The sequence below is a fragment of the Elephas maximus genome, chromosome 3 (assembly GCF_024166365.1).
Source record: "Elephas maximus indicus isolate mEleMax1 chromosome 3, mEleMax1 primary haplotype, whole genome shotgun sequence".
Lineage (NCBI taxonomy): Eukaryota > Metazoa > Chordata > Mammalia > Proboscidea > Elephantidae > Elephas > Elephas maximus.
In genome coordinates this window covers 47,126,171-47,150,681 of record NC_064821.1, presented here as the reverse complement: position 1 = coordinate 47,150,681, position 24,511 = coordinate 47,126,171, and the positions used below count along the sequence as shown (strand labels likewise).

The 24,511-nt window shown below is 40.9% G+C and overlaps 1 protein-coding gene across 5 annotated transcripts in view; it reads right to left on the bottom strand.

Moving 5' to 3' along the window:
- PER3 (period circadian regulator 3) overlaps nucleotides 1–24,511 on the bottom strand; it is a 65,871-nt gene that overhangs the window by 22,333 nt on the left and 19,027 nt on the right. For all 5 annotated transcript variants that reach the window (XM_049877805.1, XM_049877807.1, XM_049877806.1 and 2 more), the window contains 6 exons: nucleotides 20,882–20,987; nucleotides 19,774–19,902; nucleotides 19,057–19,183; nucleotides 15,689–15,821; nucleotides 15,144–15,268; nucleotides 14,571–14,741 (listed from right to left, as the gene is read on the bottom strand). In XM_049877805.1, coding sequence (XP_049733762.1) covers nucleotides 14,571–14,741; nucleotides 15,144–15,268; nucleotides 15,689–15,821; nucleotides 19,057–19,183; nucleotides 19,774–19,902; nucleotides 20,882–20,987 — 791 coding nt within the window. The remainder of the gene's footprint in view (nucleotides 1–14,570; nucleotides 14,742–15,143; nucleotides 15,269–15,688; nucleotides 15,822–19,056; nucleotides 19,184–19,773; nucleotides 19,903–20,881; nucleotides 20,988–24,511) is intronic.

Below are 24,511 nucleotides of genomic sequence, written 5' to 3'. Positions count from 1 at the left end.
ACCCTATGCACAACAGAACGAAACACTGCCCGGTCCTGCGCCATCCTTACGATCATTGTTATGCTTGAGCTCATTGTTGCAGTCACTGTGTCAATCCATCTCGCTGAGGGTCTTCCTCTTTTCCGCTGGCCCTGTACTTTGTCAAGCATGATGTCCTTCTCCAGGGACTGATCCCTCCTGACAACATGTCCAAAGCATGTAAGACGCAGTCTTGCCACCCTTGCTACTAAGGAGAATTCTGGTTGTTCTTCTTCTAAGACAAATTTGTTCATTCTTTTGGCAGCCCGTGGTACATTCAATATTATTCGCCAATACCACAATTCAAAGGCGTCAATTCTTCAGTCTTCCTTATTCATTGTCCAGCTTTCACATGCATATGACGTGACTGACAATACCATGGTTGGGGTCAGGTGCACCTTAGTCTTCAAGGTGACATCTTTGCTCTTCAACACATCAAAGAAGTCCTTTGCAGCAGATTTACCGAATGCAATGCATCTTTTGATTCTTGACTGCTGCTTCCGCGGCTGTTGATTGTGGATACAAGTAAAATGAAATCCTTGACAACTTCAATCTTTTCTCCGTTTGTCATGCTGCTCATTGGTCCAGTTGTGAGGATTTTTGTTTTCTTTATGTTGAGGTGTAATCCATACTGAAGGCTGTGGTCTTTGATCTTCATTAGTAAGTGCTTCAAGCCCTTTTTACTTTCAGTAAGCGAGGTTGTGTCATCTGCAGGTTGTTAATGAATCTTGCTCCAATCTTGATGCCCCATTCTTCTTCATATAGTCCAGCTTCTCCGATTATTTGCTCAGCATACAGACTGAAGAGGTATGGTGACTTGAAACCAACCAGTATCCCCTGGTTCCATCTGAACAACTGCCTCTTGATCTATGTAAAGGTTCCTCATGAGCACAATTAAGTGTTCTGGAATTCCGATTCTTTGCAACGTTATCCATATCTGTTATGATCCACACAGTCGAATGCCTTGGCATAGTCAATAAAACACAAGTAAATATCCTTCTGGTATTCTCTATTTTTGGCCAGAATCTATCAGACATCAGCAGTGATATCCCTGGTTCCATGTCCTCTTCTGAAACCAGCCTGGATTTCTGGCAGTTCCCTGTTGATACACTGCCACAGCCATTTCTGAATGATCTTCAGCAAAATTTTGCTTGCATGTGATATTAATGATATTGTTTGATAATTTCCACATTCAGTTGGATCACCCGTCTTGGGAATAGACATAAATATGGATCTCTTCCAGTCAGTTGGCCAGGAAGCTGTCTTCCATATTTCGCAGCATAGACGAGTGAGCACCTCCAGCGCTGCATCTGTTTGTTGAAACATCTCAATCGATATTCCATCAATTCCTGTAACCTTGTTTTTCGCCAATGCCTTCAGGGCAGCTTGGACTTCTTTCTGGACCATCGGTCCCTGATCATATGCCACCTCTTGAAATGGTTGAATATCGACTAATTCTTTCTGGTATAATGACTCTATGTATTCCTTACATCTTCTTTTGATGCTTCCTGCGTCCTTTAATATTTTCCCCATAGAATCCTTCACTATTGCAACTTGAGGCTTGAATTTTTTCTTCAGTTCTTTCAGCTTGAGAAATGCTGAGCGTGTTCTTCCGTTTGGGTTTTCCATCTCCAGCTCTCTGCACATGTCATTATAATACTTTACTTTGTCTTCTAGAGCTGCCCTTTGAAATCTTCTGTTCAGTTCTTTTACTTCATCAATTCTTCCTTTCATTTTAACTGCTTGACGTTCAAGAGCAAGTTTCAGAGTCTCATCTGACATCCATCTTGGTTTTTTCTTTCTTTCCTGTCTTTTCAATGACCTCTTGCTTTCTTCATGGATGATGTCCTTGACGTCATCCCACAACTTGTCTGGTCTTCTGTCACTAGTGTTCAGTGCGTCTAATCTATTCTTCAGGTGGTCTCTAAATTCAGGTGGGATATACTCAAGGTCATATTTTGGTTCTCGTGGACTTGCTCTGATTTTCTTCAGTTCCAGCTTGAACTTGCATATGAGCAATTGATGGTCTGTTCCACGGTTGGCCCCAGCCTTGTTCTGACTGATGATATTGAGCTTTTCTACCGTCTCTTTCCACAGATGTAGTCAATTTGATTTCTGTGTGTGCCATCTGGCGAGGTCCATGTGTGTAGTTGCTGTTTATGTTGGTAAAAAAAGGTATTTGCAATGAAGAAGCCGTTGGTCTTGCAAAATTCTATCATTCGATCTCCAGCATTGTTTCTATCACCAAGGCCATATTTTCCAACTGCTGATCCTCCTTCTTTGTTTCCAGCTTTCCCATTCTAATCACTAGCAATTATCAATGCATCTTGACTGCATGTTCAATCCATTTCAGACTGCAACAGCTGATAAAAATCTTCTATTTCTTCAGCTTTGGCCCTAGTGGTTGGTGCATAAATTTGAATAACAGTCGTATTAACCGGTCTTCCTTTTAAGTGTATGGATATTATCCTATCACTGACAGCATCGTACTTCAGGATAGATCTTTAAATGTTCTTTTTGACAATGAATGCAACACCATTCCTCTTCAAGGTGTCATTCCCAGCATAGTAGACCATATGATTGTCCACTTCAAAATGGCCAATGCCAGTCCATTTCAGCTCACTAATGCCTAGGATATCGATGTTTATGCGTTCCATTTCATTTTTGACGATTTCCAATTTTCCTAGATTCATACTTTTGTACATTCCAGGTTCCAATTATTAAAGGATATTTGCAGCTATTTCTTCTCATTTTGAGTCGTGCCACATCAGCAAATGAAGGTCCCAAAAGCTTCATACCATCCACGTCACTAAGGTCGACTCTACTTTGAGGGGAAACCCTGGTGGCATAGTGGTTAAGCACTACGGCTGCTAACGAAAAGGTCAGCAGTTCGAATCCACCAGGTGCTCCTTGGAAACTCTATGGGGCAGTTCTACCCCGTCCCATAGGGTCATTATGAGTCGGAATCAACTCGATGGCAGAGGGGTTTTCTACTTTGAGGAGACAGCTCTTCCCCAGTCATCTCTTGGGTACCTTCCAACCTGGGGAGGGGGGCTCATCTTCCAGCACTATATCAGACAATGTTCCACTGCTATTCATAAGGTTTTCACTGGCTAATGCTTTTCAGAAGTAGACTGCCAGGTCCTCCTTCCTAGTCTGTCTTAGTCTGGAAACCCAGCTGAAACCTGTCCTCCATGGGCAACCCTACTGGTATCTGAATACTGGTTGCATAGCCTCCAGCATCAGCACAACACGCAAGCCCCCACAGTACGACAAACTGACAGACACGTGGATTAAGGGTTATTAGCCATCCATAGTTGTTTTTCAGTAAAGTCTACTCTTCCTACATTTTTGTTACAACTTTTACAGCACTTTACCATGATGGGTCAAATCCTCAGGTTTTTTGTCTTCTGGCAGGAGGCAGAGGCTAGGCACACTGACTCCAAATCCACCCGCTATATGACCTTCCTGGGGTGGCAGTAGTGAGCCATTGCCATTTTTTCAGGGCTGTGCAAAGTATTTTTAGAGCTGTGCCCAAAAACCCATTCACTAAAATTAGCACTCATCACAAGACTTAAGATCCTCCCCTCACTGTTCATGCATATGCATGTCACTCCCTATTAAAGGAACAAATCTGCCCTGATTCAGGGAGCTGGCAGCCTTCGGTCATGAGACCCTGCCTGTTTCCCAGTTTGCGAACTGTGAATAAGCCTTTCTGTTCTTCCAACCCTGTGTCTGGCTGACTTCAATTCGCTAGTCTGCTTGACCAGAACCTACTAGTTGACAGCTTCAATGAGAAGGCAGAGGGGGGCAGGAACTGGTTGAATGGACAAGAGGAATACAGGGTGGAGAGGAGGAGTGTGCTATCTCATTAGGGGGAGAGCAACTAGGAATACATAACAAGGTGTATGTAAGTTTTTATATAAGAGACTGACTTGATTTGTAAATTTTCACTTAAAGCACAATTTAAAAAAAACAAGAAAAAAATCATCTATTTGATTTATCAGAGTGTACGTAACTGTTTTTTCCCATTTAATTTACTCCTTAATACTTACATGCGTTCTGCCAAACAAAAAAGATCCTATGATGGACACTGTGGTGGGCCTCCCTGACATCCATTCTATCTCTCGCTTCCTGTGTAGTATCCAGGTGGTTTGGGTGGGTTCTGCCCCACTCTATTTCTAGAAGGGTCCCCACTACTCTTTATCAATACCGTAGACAGCAGACTTCTACTTCTGGCCAGATGGAGTAACACGGACCGAATTTGCCTTCATGGCTCAAACAACTGAACAATGGACAAAACATATGAAAACAACAGGTTTCAAGACACTAAGCATGAGGTAATAAAGGAGCGTAATCCCTGAGGAAGGGAAGCCCCAGGTAGAATCTGGTGAAGGGCATTTGTGATCATGGTCCCTAGACCCAACTCATTCTTAGGTATAAACTGTGGGGATACAGGCTTTCCACAAAGCAAAAGACATAGAGATGTTAGACAGCTTAAGGCCATGTGAGCTCTGAATCTGCTTTCTCTCCTTGGAATAAAGATGTGGTCTAACAGATACTGAGATTGGTTTTAAGTATCAACGGAAACCATTATAAGTAAATACTATCTCAAAGGAAAGCATACAGATTGCAGTATAAATTCTTTCAAAATGGTAATACAAGACCACAGTATAAAAAACATGGTGGTTTAGGCAAAACAAAACAAAAAAAAAGAACTTTCCATATTAGGGGGCGGAAAGCCCTACCTTGCCTGGCTCTGTCACTGGCAGTTAAACACCCCTATTAGGAACCCAAAGTATCAAGAAAAGGAGCACTAAAATAAGTGCACCTGCTCCTATCCCGAGGGGCTCACTCAAGTCCAATAAAATTCTGCATCTTTGTCTAATTAAATTGGAAATGTAATCGAATCTCACAATAGCTGTGTGTCTGGTCTTTTCCTGCCAATCCACACCCTGCCTGTCAATACTGCACTGTCCACCTCATGAGGGTAGTTATAAGCATTAAATGATTTAATGCCTGTGAAGAACTAGGCACACAGCAACAGCTCCATTAAAACAAACAAACAAAACTTGCTGCAATCGAGTCAATTCCAACTCATAGCGACCCTATAGGACAGAACAGAACTGCCCCCATAGGGTTTCCAAGGAGTGGCCTGGTGGATTTGAACTGCTGACCTTGTGCTTAGCAGCCGAGCTCTTAGCCACTGCACTACCAGGCTCCAAAAGCTCCATACAATGTTAGCTAATATGCCACTGAAGACTGTTGTTGTTGCTGGGTGCTGTCCAGCTGATTCGAGCTCATAGCTACCCCATGTCACAGAGTAGAACTATCCCCATATGGTTTCCTAGACTATAATCTTTATAGAGCAGATCGCCAGGGCTTTTCTCCCATAGAACTGCTGGTGGGTTCCAACTGCCGACCTTTCAGTTAACAGCCAAGGGCTTAACCATTGTGCCACGAGGGCTCTTTTGCTGAAGACCAGTAAAGATAAAGATAATTCAAAAGCCTGAGTTAACACATTTGTCACCATTTCTTCATTTACTAAATTATTATGAGTAACTGAAAAGTCAAAATGATAGGGGGAACTAAAAAGGAACAAAAAGAAAACATTAGATTAGCATAACTTACCAAATAATTATGTTGTTAAAGCAAGAATTCAAACATACTCTACTAGTTATCAGACCAATACAAAAATTTGTAAGTACATATGATCTGTCAAGCCACAACTAGAGTCATGGTTTGAAACGGACACCTTCTTTAAAGGCCAGCAACAAAGTGGCCTAGTTCAGCCCATCAATAATTGCATTAAGACTCCAACCCTACTTAAACTTTCCTAAAAAGCAGCAAGGGCCATAAAATAAAACAAGACTAAATGGGCACACCAGCCCAGGGGTAAGGATGAGAAGGCAGGAGTGGACTGGAAGGCTGGTAACAGGGAACCAACCTAAGGTTGAGAAAGGGAGAGTGGTGACATGTTGTGGGATTGGCAACTCAAGTTACAAAACAATATGTGCGTTAACCAGTTAATGAGAAACTAATTTGCTCTGTATACCTTCATCTAAAAGTATGATTTAAAGAATAAAAATAAAAAAAACAGCAGAGGGAATGCTACATTACATTACTCGTTCTATGAGGCAAACATGACCTGATACCAAAGTCTGACAAAGACACCACAAGAAAACTACAGATCAATAGTTCTAAAAAATACAGATGCAAAAAATACTCAAAAAAAAAAAAAATACTAGCAAACTGACCAAAAAATGTATTAGGAGTATACACCATGATCAAGTGGGATTTATCACCCCAGGAATACAAGGGTGGTTCAGCAATGGAATCCACCACATTAACAAAGAAGAGAACCACACAACCATCTCGATCGACGCAGAAAAGGCATTTGATAAAATTCAGCACCCCTTCATGATAAAAACACTCAACAAGATAGAAAGAGAAGAAACATTCCTCAATACAATAAAGGGCATTTATGAAAAACCCACAACCAACAACACACTCCACAAAGAAAGGGCGAGAGAGGCTGAAAGTGTTCTCAGTAAGATCTCGAACAAGACAGAGATGCCCACTCTCACCACTGCTATTCAACATTGTTCCGGAAGTCCAAGCCACAGCAATTAGCCCAAGTCAAAAAAAATAAACAGTATCTAAACTGGGAAGGAGGAAGTAAAACTATCCCTTTTCTCAGATGACATCATCCTATACAAAGAAAACACCAAAACATCCACAGAGAGCTATTAGAACTAATAAATGAATTCAGCAGAGTGGCTGGGTACAAGGTCAACACACACCAGCGAGGAGCAAGTGGAAAAGAAAATTAAGGAAGCATTACTATTTACAATAGCATCTAAAAGAATAAAGTATCTAGGAATAAATTTAATCAGGAAGGTGAAAAACCTGTACACAGACAACTATAAAACATTAAAAAAAGACCTAAAGAAATGGAAAGACATTCAGTGCTCATGGATTAGATGGCTTAATATGGTTAAGATGTCAATACTACCCAAAGAAATCTATAAATTCAATGCGATACTCACCAAAATTACAACAGCCTTCTTTGCAGAAATCTCAAAGGTAGTCCTCGATTTTATATGGAAGAACAAGGGACCCCAAACAGCTAAAGCAATGGTGAATAAGAAGGGTAAAGTGGGAAGACTACACTTCTTGATTTCAAAACATACTACAAAGCTACAGTAATTAAAACAGCCTGGTACTGGTATAATAATAGACATGTAGTCCAATGGAATGGAATTCAAAGTCCAAAAATAAATCCATACATCTGTGATCAACTGATTTCCAAAGGGGAAGGCAGGGTCTCCTCAAGAAATGGTGCCAGCAACATTGGATTTCCATACGCAGAAAAATGAATCAGGATCCATGCCTCACACCACACACAAAAACCAATTCAAAATGGATCACGAACCTATGTAAAAACTAAAATCATAAAATTCTTAGAAGAAAATGTAAGGGTGAGGCTGTGGGACCTAGTTTTTAACGATGGACTATCAAGCATGACAACAAAAGCATGAGCAGTAAAATATGGAACAGATAAATAGGACCTTATGAAATTAAATACTTCAGTTCTTCAAAGGACTTCATCAACAAAATGAGAAGACAACCTAGAGATTGAGAGAAAATTTTCAGGAATCATATACTGAATAAGGGTCTAATATCATATACATAAAATTTCTATACCTCAACAACAGGATAAACCAACCTAAAGATAAGCAGAGGGCTTGAACAGATATTTCACTAAAAAGCATATGCACATGGTCAGCAAGCACCTGAAAAGATGCTCAATATCATTAGTCATTGTTGCTGTTAGTTTCCACTGAGTTGACTCCACCTCATGGCAACCTCCTGTGTTACAGAGTAGAACTGCTCCACAGGATTTTCTTGGCTGTGTTTAACAGCACCACATCATCAGGCCTGTCCTTCTGCAGGACTGCTGGGCGGCATCGAACCACCAACTTTTAGGTTAGCAGTCAAGCATTAACCATTTACACTACGTAGCCCTGGTGGTGCAATGGGTAAGTGCTTGGCTACTAACCAAAAGGTCAGCGGTACATAAAGACTAAAACAATAAAGATCATGGAAGAAAAAATTGGGACAACCCTAGGAGCCCTAATACAAGGCATAAACAGAATACAAAACCTTACCAAAAATGATGAAGAGAAACCAGATAACTGGGAGCTCCTAAAAATCAAACACCTGTGCTCATCTAAAGACTTCTCCAAAAGAGTAAAAAGACCACCTACAGACTGGGAAAGAATTTTCAGCTATGACATCTCCAACCAGCGCCTGATCTCTAAAATCTACATGATTCTGTCAAAACTCAACCACAAAAAGACAAACAACCCAATCAAGAAGTGGGCAAAGGATATGAACACACATTTCACTAAAGGAGATATTCAGGCAGCCAACAGATACATGAGAAAATGCTCTCGATCATTAGCCATTAGAGAAATGCAAATTAAAACTACGATGAGATTTCATTTCATACCAGCAAGGCTGGCATTAATCCAAAAAACACAAAATAATAAATGTTGGAGAGGCTGCAGAGAGACTGGAACTCTTATACACTGCTGGTGGGAATGTAAAATGGTACAACCACTTTGGAAATCTATCTGGCGTTATCTTAAACAGTTAGAAATAGAACTACCATACAACCCAGAAATCCCACTCCTCGGAATATACCCTAGAGATACAAGAGCCTTCATACAAACAGATACATGCACACCCATGTTTATTGCAGCTCTGTTTACAATAGCAAAAAGTTGGAAGCAACCAAGGTGTCCATCAACGGATGAATGGGTAAATAAATTGTGGTATATTCACACAATGGAATACTACGCATCGATAAAGAACAGTGACGAATCTCTGAAACATTTCATAACATGGAGGAACCTGGAAGGCATTATGCTGAGCGAAATTAGTCAGAGGCAAAAGGACAAATATTGTATAAGACCACTATTATAAGATCTTGAGAAATAGTAAACCTGAGAAGAACACATACTTTTGTGGTTATGAAGGGGGGAGGGAGGGAGGGAGGGTGGGAGAGGGTTTTTTATTGATTAATCAGTAGATAAGAACTGCTTTAGGTGAAGGGAAAGACAACACTCAATACATGGAAGGTCAGCTCAATTGGACTGGACCAAAAGCAAAGAAGTTTCCGGGATAAAATGAATGCTTCAAAGGTCAGCGGAGCAAGCGCGGGGGTCTGGGGAACATGGTTTGCGGGGACTTCTAAGTCAATTGGCAAAATAATTCTATTATGAAATCATTCTGCATCCCACTTTGAAATGTGGCGTCTGGGGTCTTAAATGCTAACAAGCGGCCATCTAAGATGCATCAATTGGTCTCAACCCACCTGGAGCAAAGGAAAATGAAGAACACCAAGGCCACACGACAACTAAGAGCCCAAGAGACAGAAAGGGCCACATGAACCAGAGACCTACATCATCCTGAGACCAGAAGAACTAGTTGGTGCCCGGCCACAATCGATGACTGCCCTGACAGGGAGCACAGCAGAGGACCCCTGAGGGAGCAGGAGATAAGTGGGATACAGACCCCAAATTCTCATAAAAAGACCAAACTTAATGGTCTGACTGAGACTAGAGGAATCCCGGCGGCCATGCTCCCCAGACCTTCTGTTGGCACAGGACAGGAACCATCCCCGAAGACAACTCATCAGACATGAAAGGGACTGGTCAGCGGGTGGGAGAGAGACGCTGATGAAGAGTGAGCTAATTATATCAGGTGGACACTTGAGATTGTGTTGGCAATTCTTGTCTGGAGTGGGGATGGGAGGATAGAGAGAGAGGGAAGCCGGCAAAATTGTCAAGAAAGGAGAGACTGAAAGGGCTGACTCAAGAGGGGGAGAGCAAGTGGGAGTAGGGAGTGAGATGTATGTAAACTTATATGTGACAGACTGATTGGATTTGTAAACGTTCACTTGAAGCTCAATAAAAGTTATAAAAAAAAAAAAAAAAAAGAATAGATACATACAAAAACAACCAAGTGGATCATTACAAGAATGTTACCTGACAGCCAGCAGCAACATGCTAACTTTGCTCTTTTGTACTCTTTCCAATAAATGCAGACTGAAGACTTCAAAAAAAAAAAAAAAAAGGTCAGCGGTTCAAATCCGCTGACTACTCTGAGAGAAAAAATCTAGCAATCTGCTCCCGTATGATTGTTGTTGTTGTTGTTGTTGTCAGGTGCCATCGAGTGGGTTCTGACTCATAGTGACCCCATGCACAACAGAACGAAACACTGCCCAGTCCTGTGCCATCCTCAAAATCGTTGTTATGCTTGAGCCCACTGTTGCAGCCACTGCATCAATCCATCTTGTTGAGGGTCTTTCTCTTTTTTGGTGGCCCTCTACTTTACCAAGTATGATGTCCTTCTCCAAGGACTGATCCTTTCCGATAACATGTCCAAAGTATGTGCGACAGTCTCACCAATCTTGCTTCTAAGGAACATTCTGGTTGTCTTTCTTCCAAGACAGATTTGTTCATTCTTTTGGCAGTCCACGGTATATTCACTATTCTTCTCTAACACCACAATTCAAAGGCATCAATTCTTCTTTGGTCTTCCCTATTTATCACTCAGCTTTCACATGCATATGAGGCGATTGAAAACTTCACGGCTTGGGTCAGGCCCACCTTAGTCTTCAAGGTGACATCTTTGCTTTTCAGCGCTTTAAAGAGGTCTTTTGCAGCAGATTTGCCTAATGCAACGGGTCTTTAGATTTCTTGACTGCTGCTTCCATGGCTGTTGATTGTGGATCCAAGTAAAATGAAATCTTTGACAACTTCAGTCTTTTCTTTGTTTATCATGAAGTCACTTACTGGTTCAGTTGTATGGATTTTTGTTTTCTTTATGTTGAGGTGTAATCTATACTGAAGGCTGTGGTCTTTATCTTCATCTGTAATTGCTTCAAGTCCTCTTCTCTTTCAGTGAGCAAAGCTGTGTCATCTGCATATTGCAGTTGGTAACGAGTCTTCCTCCAATCCTGATGCCGTATTGTTCTTCATATAGTCCAGCTTCTCAGATTATTTGCTTAGCATACAGACTGAACAGGTATGGTGAAAGGATACAACACTGAACCAACCACACCTCTCCATACTTTAAACCTCTTGATCTATGTAGAGGTTCCTCATGAGCACAATTAAGTGTTCTGGAATTCCCATTCTTTACAATGTTATCCATAATTTATTATGATCCACACAATTGAACACCTTTGCACAGTCAATAAAACACAGGTGAACATCTTTCTGGTATTCTCTGCTTTCAGCCAGGATCCATCTGACGTCAGCAGTGACATCCCTGGTTCCACGTCCTCTTCTGAGCCTGGCTTGAGTTTCTGGCAGTCCCTGTTGATATACTGCTGCAGCTGCTTTTGAATGATCTTCAGCAAACTCTGACTTGCGTGTGATACTAACGATATCATTATCTCCACATTTGGTGGGATCACCCTTCTTGGGAATAAGCATAAATATGGATCTCTTCCAGTTGGTTGGCCAGGTAGCTGTCTTCCAAATTTCTTGGCATGGATGAGTGAGCATTTCCAGTGCTGGCTCCGTTTGCTGAAACATCTCAATTGGTACTCTGCCAGTTCCTGGGAGTTTTGTTTTTGGCCAATGCCTTTAGTGCAGCTTGGACTTCTTCCTTCAGTACCATCGGTTCCTGATCATATGCTACCTTCTTAAATGGTTGATTACAGCCTAGAAACCCTATAGGACCATTCTACTCTGTTATATAGTCACTATGTGTTGGAATCAACTCGATGGCACCCAACAACTACAGGAACCTTCATTAGCCATTAGGGAGATGCAAATTGAAACGACAATGAGATAGCACTTCACCCCCATTAGAATGGCAATGACCAAAAAAGCAAAAGATAAATGGTGAGATTTTGGAGAAACTAGAACCCTCATCTACTGCTATTGGGAATGTAAAATGGTACATCCATTGTGGAAAAGTTTGGCAGGTCCTCAAAAAGTTGAAGACGGAACTACTGTATGACTCAGCAATACCAATCCGAGATACTCATAAGACGGTCAGGAACACAACCAAAAATCTGTATACCAACGTTCATCGCAGCGCTGTTCACAAAAGCTAAAAGGTGGAAAAAACTGAAATTTCCATCAACAGATGAATGTAGTACATACACACAATGGAATACTACTCAGCCATAAAGAGAAATGCATGCCACAACATGGATGAACCTTGAAAGCATCACGCTGAGTGAAATCAGTCAGTCGCAAACGGGCAAGTACTATATGATCTCACTTATACAGTATTGTGGTATTGAAGGAAGAAGTCAAGCTTCACTGAAGACACTGGTAAAAAAACAAGGAATTGACACAATACCAGCTGAGCTATTTCAATAAACAGACGCAACGCTGCAAGTGCTCACTTGTCTCTGCCAAGAAATTTGGAAGGCAGCTACCAGGCCACTGACTGGAAGAGATCTATGTTTGTGCCCATTCCAAAGAAGGGTGATGCAATAGAATGCAAAAATTATCAAACAATATCATTAATATCACAGGCAAGTAAAACTTTACTAGTATCACAGGCAAGTAAAACTTTACGGAAGATCATCCAAAAATGGTTGCAGCAATACATCAACAGGAACTGGCAGAAATTTAAGCTGGACTCAGAAGAGGACATGGAACAAGGGATATCACTGCTAATGTCAGATGGACCCTGGCTGAAAGCGGAGAATACCAGGAGGACGTTTACCTGTTTTACTGACTATGCACAAGCATTCCACTGTGTGGATCATAACAAACTATGGATAACATTGCAAAGAATGGGAATTCCAGAACACTTAATTGTGCTCATGAGGAACCTGTACATAGACCAAGAGGCAGATACTGCATGGTTTAAAATCAGGAAAGTTATGTGTCACAGTTGTATCCTCTCATCATATTTATTGAATCTGTATGCTGAGTAAATAATCCAAGAAGCTGAACTATATGAAGAATGCAACATCAGGACTCATTAACAACCTGGGATATGCAGATGACACAACTTTGCCTTGCTGAAAGTGAAGAGGACTTGAAGCACTTACAGATGAAGGTCAAAGATCAAAGATCACAGCCTTCAGTATGGACGACACTTCAACATAAACAAAAAGCCTCACAACTAGACAAATAAGCAACATCACGATAAAAAGAAAAAATAGTGATGTTGTCAAAGATTTCATTTTACTTGGATCCACAATCAATGCCCATGGAAGCAGCAGTCAAGAAATCAGGTGACGTATTGCACTAGGCAAATCTCCTGCAAGAGATCTCTCTGAAGTATTAAAAAGCAAAGATGTCACTTGAGGACTAAGGTGCACCTGATCCAAGCCATGGTATTTTCGATTGCCTCATATGCATGTGAAAGCTGGACAATGAATAAGGAAGACCAAAGAAGAACTGATGCATCTGAATTATGCTGTTGGTGAGAAATACTGGATATACCATGGACTGCCAGAAGAACAAACAAATCTGTCTTGGAAGAAATACAGCCAGAATACTCCTTAGAAACGAGGATGGCGAGACTTCATCGCACATACTTTGGACATGTTATCAGGAGGGACCAGTCCCTGGAGAAAGACATCATGGTTGGTAAAGTAGAGGGTTAGCAAAAAAGAGGAAAATCCTAAATGAGATGGACTGACACAGTGGCTGCAACAGTGGGCTCAAAACATAGCAACAATCCTAAGGATGGCCCAGGATGGGGCAGTGCTTCACTCTGTTGTACACAGCGTGGCTATGAGTTGGAACCAACTTGACGGCATCTAACGACAACTCGCTTACATGAAATGAGCAAATATATAGAAACCAAAGATTATTACTTGTTCCCAGATGTGGGAAGGAGGAAAAAAGGAAGACTTTTTGCTTAAGGGGCGTTGAGTTTATGTTAACGGTAGTGGAATGATTTGGAAAAGGCTGATGATAATGGTTGCACAACTTGAAGAACGTAATCAGCGTCACTGAATTGTGTTCTTGTTGTTAGGTGTTGTCGATTTTGACTTACAGTGACCACATGTGACAGAGTAGATTTGCCCCATAGGATCTTCTAGAACATAATCTTTATGGGAGCAGACTGTCAGGTTTCTTCCATGGTGCTGCTGGGTGGGTTCCAACTGCCACCCTTTCAATTAGCAGCTGAGTGCTTAACCACTGTGCTACCAGGGCTCTTCTGCTCAATTGTAAAATGTAGAAATTGTTAGAGATGGCATTTTTTAAATGTGTATTTTCAACACAATAAAAAATTGCATTAACGGCTAACACTAATTGTTATTGTGTACCAACGTTCTCCAAAGCACTTTACACGTATCAACTGATTTGACTGAAAAATAGTCCAAAACATGTAACCAAGATAAATAGAGTTCCAAAAACCCTAAATGAACTAAAGAAAAGAAAAAGTAAGTAAGATTTAGCAGGTACAACCAAATAAATGGTATTAACGACATTTGTTTTCTAAAGTTATCGTATTTAAAGTTAAATATACTTTGGAAGTGGAGGGTGCTGCCGTACCTGGCTCAGGTGGTGGGACGTGAACGATGGTGCTGCTGTAACTGCACTGGCTCATGCCGGACACCAGGCTCAGGGCCTTTGCAGACGGGGTCTGTAGAACCCCTTCCTCAGCATCTGTGGACTGGCCAGCTGTCGTCATTTCTGATTTAGCTATGACTGGGATCTGAGAAACTGATAGTGAAAAGAAAAATCACCCAGAAGTTTATAGCTGACAAATTAAAACCCACATGCCATAAAGAGGTAATATGAAACTAAGATTATTTGTGATTGTTGTTAGGTGCCGTCGCGTCAATATCAACTCATAGCAATCCCACATGACAGAGCAGAAGTGCCCCACAGAGTTTTCTAGGCTGTAATCTGTACAGAAGCAGATCACCAGGTCTCTCTCCCATGGAGCTGCTGAGTGGGTTCGAACAACCAAACTTTCAGTTAGCAGCTGAGCCTTGTGCCATCAGGGCTCCTTTATTTGTGATTTCAATGAAGTGTTTAAAGACAGGAGATTACAGAGAAACAGAAAGAAAGGATAAGACAGGCTTGTAACCGTTCTTTAACTCTGAAGGGCATTCCTGTTACCTTGCGACTCGTGGACACCATCTGCCTTATGGATTTGTCTGCCGTCTTCTGACGACGACGAATTTGTATTCGTACAGGATACGCACTTTCTTTTCAAATCTGGAAAGCTGCAGCTCTTCAGATATCTGCAACAACATGATCAGGCCACACATTCTCACCTGTCCTCCTACTGTGCCATTTCCCATCTCTTTGCCGCTTCTGTTTGGGATACTTTGTATCTTCTTTGATGAAGTTTTCCCTGCCCATTCCAGCCTGAATCACTGGATTCTGACATCGCCTTACCTAGGGTCTTGAACTGATGTTTAAGTCTTGTCTTCCTACTGTACTATAAGCTCCTTCAAAAAAAAGGAGGCATCTTCTCATTTTTCACATCCCCTATAATGTTCAATATATTACACTATATATTTAATAGGAACTGCTTAATTATCGACTGATTTTATAGCGAAAATTCTAGACAGAATAGCTGTTAAACATTGTATGAAGGCTCCACGGTAACCACATGCTTTTGGAAAAACTAACATTTTATGGAAACATGTGTCTCATACCTGATAACACTATCGATAGAGTTGATTTGCTGGTAGGATGGGCTGTGCCCATCTTTTCTCAAATCCTTAGAAGACGCAGTGTGTGTGCTGTGGTTTTTCGATGTCTGGAAGGAAGAAAAGGCCTTCTGTTCATCTGAAAGGGAACAAAATTATGTGAAATTAAAACATTTAGCATATAGTTAAGGACATGTTCTTAACTATATGCTAAATGTGGCCTGGTAGCTGTCAGCCAAATCAAATCATGGTACTTCATGATGCACGCATTCAAATGAATGTTAGGCAGCGATCACAAAAAAAAAAAAAAATCACAAGTGGGCGCAAATCCAAACGTATTGATGTAGAAGATACGTAATAATGTGAAAAAAATAAGATGCAGAGCACGTTACATATAGAATGATAACATGATAGATGACATACATATTTTAAAAAATTAGGAGTGAAATAAATGTTTCAGGCAAAGATTATCAACAAACGATACGATGAGGTGAAAGGCCAACTGGCAACTTTACAACAGAGGAACCAGGCTGACGTTCCCTACTCCCACTGATCAATCTTAGCGTCACTGGGAGTAGGACAACCAATGTGTTTTTTATGTGTTGCAATGTAAATAAAGTACACCACATTACCTGTTAAACCTGTGTCCAAGAGAACCTTCTGTAGTGACAGAAATGTCCTCTATCTATACTGCTTGACGCAGTCACCGACAGACACATGTAGCCATTAAGCACTTGCAATGTGGCTAGAGCGACTAAGGAACCGAGTGTTTAATTTTATTTCATTGTAATTGACGTAAATTTAAATTGCCAGATGTGGTTAAAAAAAAAGTTGCTGTCGAGTTCATTCCAACTCATGGTGACCCCATGTGTGTCAAAGAAGAACTATGTTTGATATGGTTTTCAGTGGCTGATTTTTGGGGGGTAGATCATTAGTTAGTGGCTATATTTAACACCACAAGTATACCAAACCAAAAAAACCAGTTGCCATTGAGTTGATTGACTCATGGTGACCTAATGTGTGTCAGGGTAAACTGTGCTCTATAGATTTTCAGAAGCACATAGACAGGCCTTTCTTCAAAGGTGCCTCTGGGTGGGTTCTAACTGCCAATCCTCCAGTAAACAAATGTTTAACTTGAGAGAAGAAAAAAGGCCTTCAGACTTAAACACTGAAGAACTTAAACTTCCTGAAGAGGAGAATAGAGCCAATAAAGGAGACCGGAAAACAGGAGCCAGAAAAATAAGGGAAGATACTGGCAAGTATGCTGCACGGGAGCCAAAATTGGAAACTATTTCAAGGAAGGACTGTGTCACATAACGTTGAGACACCGAGTTAGAAATGTCAGCTGCTGGAGTTGTTATTTTTAATAAAAGTCACTGAGCTGGTATGGAAGAGGGTTCTCTGTTGCTTGTATTAGCTTTCACTCATGATAACTTTTTTTAACTTTGAATTTTGAAATCATTTGACTTAAAGAAGCGTTGCAAAAATAACAGAGGTTCCCATAAACCCTTCACTCAGCTTTCCCTAACGTTAACATCTTACATAACCAAGCACAGTGAACAAAACCATGAAATTAACAGTGGTAAAATGCTGTTGACTGAGCTTCCGGCTTTATTTGGGTTTCACAGATTTCTCCACTTGTGTCCTTTTGCTGTTCCAGGATCCAGTCTAGGATCTCATACTGCACAGTTGTCACGTCTCCTTAGACTCCTCCAATCTGTGACAGTGCTTCAGTCAGTTCTTGTCTTTCACGATCTTGACACTTTGAAGAGTACTGGCCAGGGACTTTGTAGGTACCCCTCAATTTAAGTTTCTCTGATGTTTTCCTATGATAATGTCTGATGATTGAGGTTATCCATTTGGGGAAGAATATCACCAAGGTGCTGTGCCCTTCTTAGTGTACCACGCCAGGGGTACGTGATGCTGGTACGTTTTATTACTGGAGTATCATTTATTACGTGATCACTTGGCTAAGGTGGTATCCACCAGGTCTCTTCACTGTAAAGGTACTGTTTTGCAATGTAATAAATAATGTAAACAACAAATGTTCTGGAGGAATACTGGAGATCATGCAAATATCCTGTTTCTCTTAAGCTTTCACCTACTAGTTTTAACATTTACTGGAAGACCTTGCCTGCAACAATTATTGTGGAATTCCAATGGCGATTTTCTGTTTTCCTCATTCTTTCTAAATTCGTCACATTTCTTCTGTAACAAAGCGCCTCTCTTCTTTTTATTTATTCAATCATTTATTTCCCATTATGGACTCATGGATATTATTTTATCACTTGGGTTATAATCCAGTACTATCATTATTTATTTTGTTGCTCAAAGTGTTCCCATTTTGACCATCATGATCTCTTTCAAGCAGCCAAAATCCATCACGGCTCCCATTATATTCACGTTAAAGGAGGAAAATGAAGGGAAAGTGAGCTAAGTGAAAAAGTCCTTACATTTGATCTCTATATTATAAAAGTTTCCTCTGCAAGTAGTTTAACTTTTCAAAATAATGCCAATTATTAGGAATGATCCAACTGGTTTCGAGCGCTTCTTACCTCACATTTCAGAAAAGTAAATAGTATCAAGAAAATGGCCAGTTTTCCTTCCAACTTAAGTCATAGTTTCCATTTGTTTGAAATGATAGGAAGGGATTATTATTTTAATATACTTTATTATCTGAAATGCATTCTAACAACTGAGTCTTCTGAATCATAAACAGCTCATATGTTGTGGTTGTTAAGTGCCATCGAGTTCACTTTCCATTCATAGTGACACTATGACAGAGTAGAACTGCCCAAAAGGTTTCCTAGGCAGTAATTTTTACCGGAGCAAATCACCAGGTCTTTCTCCTGAGGAGTCACTAGGTGGGTTCGAACCAACAACCTTAACCATCTGCTGTACCATCAAAAAACCAAACCAAACCAGTTGCCATCCAGCTGATGCTGACTCATAGCGACCCTACAGGACAGAGCAGAATGCCCCACAGAATTTTCAAGGAGCAGCTGGTGGATTCAAACTGCTAACCTTTTGGTTAGGAGCCAAGCTTTTAACTACTATGCCACCAGGGCTGCACCACCAGTGCTCCTTAAATAGCTCATATAGGGCATAAAGTATCTACGAACTTGCTGGTATTATGAGAAAAGTTAATTCTTTAGTAAAAGTGTACTATAGCTACCTTCTAATGCTTCTTAACTTTTGTAATAGTATTTGCTCTTCTTATTTTTACTATTATCATTATCGTGCAGGCAAATAATAGAAATATGAAAGGAAGCACCACAGGTCACAGCCTTGTGCTCACGGCCTCCATGCTTCATGTGTGTGCAGGTAAGAACGTGGCCTGGGAGAAAAACCCCAGGGCTACCCTGCTAACTTACCACCCAATGGCTCTGTGCACTTCCCCGCTGCTGGCTTGTTTGGCGATTTCGTCATTGACTCAATGTAGAGCTGCTGACCCCGATTCTTAATCTTGTTTACACTGGCATAGACCTGCTGTAAAGTCATCTTAGAAAAAAGAATGATAAAATACGCTTCAAAAATGATAAAAATGTACATTAAAAATATATAAACTAAAGACAGCTTCTAGTTCTCTGAAGACATCATAACTAAAAGCCCAGTAGTAACTCCAATCCTGTTCCCCACTGTGCCAGGGTACAGAGATAAAATCAAAACTTCAAACAAGTCTGTTCACAAGATGCTAATTTTTTTTTAGAAAATACACCATTAACTCACGAACCACTTTCCAAAGTTGCTATTTTCTTTGTATAAATATTTTCCTGAACCGAAACCAATTAAAATATCTTCTATCAGATAAAGGTGCCTTGGTGTTGCAATGGTTTTAAATGCTCCACTGCTAGCCAAAAGGTTGGCAGTTCGAACCCACCAGTGGCTCCATGGAAGAAAAGATATGGCAGTCACTATGAGTCAGAACTGGCTCAAGGGCACACAACAACATTATCAGATAAGGTCTTCAGGTCAAGAACATATACTGAGAAGCCACCACACGCTGAGGGGCAGAACTAGCACTGACGCAGTCTAGGTAAGACGACTAAGGAAATGACACCTGTACAAAAAGACAAAGCTTGCTGACTTACTGGCTCCTTTTGTATTTCCTCCACACAGTGCCCACTGGACTCACTAGAAGATTCGATGCTGACATAATGCTCCTGGGAGCCACTGCTTTCGAGGCTTCCATAGCCACTGGAATCACCCACGTGAACCGGCTAAAAGAAGACCAATTTTGGAGTTGCTGGTTATGTGGTGGGCAGAGGAGAGATACAGCATTACCTACCTCAGAGCTTATCTGAAACAATCAGAAAATTAAGATTTAAATTCCTAACTCCTAAATTAGCTGTGTGAAGGTTAATGCTTTTGGCCCTGGGGCTGATGGGAAAGACAGTCCCCTGTCATTTCAGTGATTCTCATAGGCTAAGTCTGGCTTTCTAGTCTAAGCGGGCATTTCTAGAATAACAGATTTTTAAAAATCCATATGAGCTCCACATAAAAACTCCAGTCTTTTCATGCTGAGTATAGGATACCCAGAAAAAATAAAATATACACTGTAATTTTTTAAAGGGCTTCACAGATACTTCCTAAACCCTCGAGATTCTACAAAAGACATCTTGAAAACTACTGGGCTCAGTTAATTCTTTTGAACATTCTAAGTTTTTGTTTAATACTTCACAAGCTTACTGAACCCCTAATAGAAACCATCTTCAGTATTTCTTTCCAACAGTTAATTTTTCCTATTTTTACCTTATAATAACTAGCGATACTGAGATCTGCCATCCCCATCCCATCCCCATTTTAAAAGAAATTATTTAAAAAACATACTGAAATCAAAGCCCAGAAGCTTCAAACACTAGCAGTGCTCCCACTTGGAGAGAGCTCTCTCCTCCTACTGCTCACTGTAACTGTTTGCTGCCTGAAAATGAGTTCTCACGAAACATGTTATGTGTATTTAACACAAAAAGGGACCAAAAATTTCAGAACAAAATTTAATTTAGAAACAAAAAGAGAATTGTTATTACAGGTATCTTTACTACAGTTTTTTTAAAAAAAGTAAATTTTCTGGAGAGGGTAAGATTTCTCTCTCCCACAGTTTATTCTTGTAAAGTGATTTTACTAAGACTGAATGTTAATATAGAACACAATAAAACATGATTATGAGGTTTTTGTGTTTTTTAAAATCTCTCACTTTACCTGCAAGAGAAGTTTGTGAATTTGTTCCTGCAATTCTGTGATATCCTTGTCATTACTGTTCACCTTTTTCACTCTGGTAGCAAAAACATCCTCATTTAGCGGACTCCTACAAAACGTCAAGTAAAAGACTGAGGTAAGCAATTTGAAATTCATTTACATCAAGTCTAAAGTGATTCTTAATAGCATACTCAAAGGATAAATGTGTTCTTACAAAGCAACTCTTTAAACTCCAACTATAGAAAATGTGAAGTTAAAATTCTATTCGTGAAGGTAAAAAATACTGAGAAACAAATGAGACATTAACAGGTTTCTTCAGTGGTACAGTGGTTAAGCGCTTGGCTGAGAAACAAAAGGTTGGTGGTTTGAACCCACCAGCTGCTCTGCGGGAGAAGATGTGGCAGTCTGCTTCCCTAAAGATCACAGCCTCGGACACCCTGTGGGGCAGTCCTACTCTGTCTTACAGGGTTGCTGAGTCAGAACTGACTTGACGGCAATCGGTTTTGGTTTAGTTTCTCTACAGGTACCGTCTTTCTAATGAGTCCTGAGTGGTGCAATGGCTAAGCACTTGGCTGCTAACCGAAAGGTCAGTGGTTTGAACCCGCCAGTGACTCTGGGGGAGGTAACACCTGGCAATCTGCTCCCATAAAGATTACAGACTAGGAAACCTTATGGGGCAGTTCTGCTCTGTTATACAGAGTCACTACAAGTCAGAATTGACGAGGACGGCACACAACAACAACGTAGTCTTTCTGTAACTGTTTCAGCACTCTATCAACATAAATAAAATCAGTGGCTAAATAACTTGCTTATGTGCTAAAATATCTTCAACAACGACTGGTTTCAAAACTTAACATTAACTGAGTCACCTACTGTAGGAATTTTAAGATCCTAAGTTTACCAAACAACATAATGTTTAATGACCCTAGTCATGTGACCTATCTAACAAAGATGATTCTGCAACCCAATTGAGTGGTGAAAATGTGACTGTCACGATATCTTCAGGCTTCTTTATACTCAAATTCTACAGCATTTTAAATCTACTAGTCCCTGCATGGTGCAAACGGTTAACATGGCTGGCTGCTAACTATAAGGTTGGAAGTTCAAGTGTACCCGAAGGCTCCTCAGAAGAAAGGCCTGGTGATCTACTTTCAAAAAATCAGCCACTGAAAACCCTGTGGAGCACGTTTCGACTCCGATATACATGGGGTCACCATGAGTTGGCACTGATTCTACAACAACTGGTTTTGCCTGATGACAGGCAATGGCATATGAACCCACAAAAAGAAAAGAAAGAAGAAACTAACATTTACTTAGGACCTTCTGTGTGACAGGAACTATACTAGTTTGTTTTACAATATACAGTAGCAACTAGCGTTTTCTAAACACTTACGATGCGCCAGGCACTGTTCCAAATGCTTTACAAACACTACTCATTTAATTGAGCTAAAAACTTGCTCGGCATCACCTGGCTAGTAGATGGCTAGTAGAGAGTCAAGAAGGAACCCAGACGTCCAGATTCAGAGCCCACACGTCACACCACCAGGCTTTCCAGCCTCACGGCACCTCAATAAAATAGGTACTATTAATAAGCCCTGTTGTCTCTTCCGTTTCCTCCTGATTCTCTAGTTCCTAGAACACTGCCTGGCTCATAGCAGGCACCTGCTAGGCATTTGCTAAAAGAATGAGTATGGAAATGAATGCTCAACCTGAACTAAAAGTACCCTTGATTAATCTATAAATACATCCTATGCACTGTAAGTCTAATTATCTTTTAGAGGTGTTTGGGTTTTGTTTTCTGAGTGAAATTCTGAAATGGAAAAAGAATGGACTGCTTTTATATGAGAAGATTTACATATTCCTCACTGTGAAATTGTCTACAAAACTAAGCTGCATTTTTAATCAGTAACTGTGTAACTTAAGGAGTCTCTGGGTGGTGCAGTTAATGCCCTCAGCCGCCAACCAAAAGGCTGAGGGTTCAAGTCTACCCAGAGGCACCTCAGAAGAAAGGCCTGGTAATCTACTTCTGAAAAATCAGCCACTGAAAGCCCTATGAGCACAGTTCTACTCTGACACACATGTGGTCACTATGAGCCAGAGTTAACAGCTACGGTTTATAAAATCCAAATTGATTAATTTGTTGGTGACAGACACAACCTTCACCCAACAGTGGCAAACATGCCGTGAAGTGTTAGGGCAGTGTTGTGTGTAAAGGGATTGGGCTAGGAGCAAGAAAGCAAGCCTGACCCTAGTCTCTACTTTGCAACTTCCTCCCTGTGTGACCCCTGGCCAAGGTACCTTCTTCACTGACTACGGGATTTATCTGTCAGATGAGAGAAAACAGTACCTAACACGCCTACGGAGCTGTTGGCAAGGATCCAAAGGCATCATCTGGTCATGTCCCCTTGCTGGCCACACTCCTAGCCCCTTTGCATTTCAGTTGTCACGTTTCCCAAAGCTTCGCCTGATGTACCCATGCCATTTTTATTTGCTGTTTCTCTCACTATACTGTGGGTTCCGAGACAGTGAAGAGGAGGCCTGTCTCACCCTCTTGTTCTCGCTGTCTCACACATGCCTGACACAGAGTAGACACTCCATAATCCTTATTTGGAGGAATAAATGCATTAAAATAATTTTAGAAGTATGATGGACAATTATTATTTTACAAGAAAGATTAATATCCACTAGACTAATCTAAACTCTTCCCTCACACGATTTTGGGTCTTGAGATGTAAATGCTGGTATAATTTTTAAAACACTGGAAACATCCTGGGCATCTATGACAACTCTGGAACTTCAGAACGCACCTCCAGCACTGACTGTGGGAAGGTACACAGGCCAATCAACAAACACCTAGATGACATCCCATGTGAAGGATCTTACCTGCCCCAGGTGTCCCTAAATTCACACTAAGCAACCTCCTGATTTTATTTTAATTTCCCTTCTGGGGGCAAAAAAAGTCCTTTCTGACCAACTTACTCGGTAATCGTACTTCTTAATTATTACTTTTCTAGCACAAGTCAGTCTCAAGAGTTAGGGTGACATGCTCAAGAGTTAAGGTGACATGATGCTCGTTTCCTCCATAAGGTTCCAGACCTGCTCAGCTGAGAGGCCAAACCCTGGGGCACAAAGAGGTAAGAACAACCTTGAGGCCTGTGCTGACCACGGGCACACATTATCATAAAATCAAGATGTGTGATCAGATGAGTCCTAATGGTAGACTTGGTGGCACAATGGTTAAGCACTCAGCTGCTAACCAAAAGGTTGGCATTTGTAACCCACTCCGCAGCTCTGCAGGAGAAAGACCTGGCGGTCTGCTCCAGTAAAGATTACAGCCTCAAAAACCCTATGGGGCAGTTCTACACTGTCGCATGGGGTCGCTAGGAGTTGGAATTGACTCCATGGCACTGAACAACAAAAACACTGGTAGAGTCACTGTTCTTAGTTTGATGCTTATGTATACATTACTGCATAACAAAATACAAGAAGCTGCTCAATCTCAGCACGATACTGAAGAGTTAAGTACAATTCTCAAGCTTTAAAAAAAAAAGATATCAAAGGGAAACCTACAGTCACATCTACAATCTATAGATCAATTAAAAATGGACCAAAAACTCAAGGTGTTGAATTGAC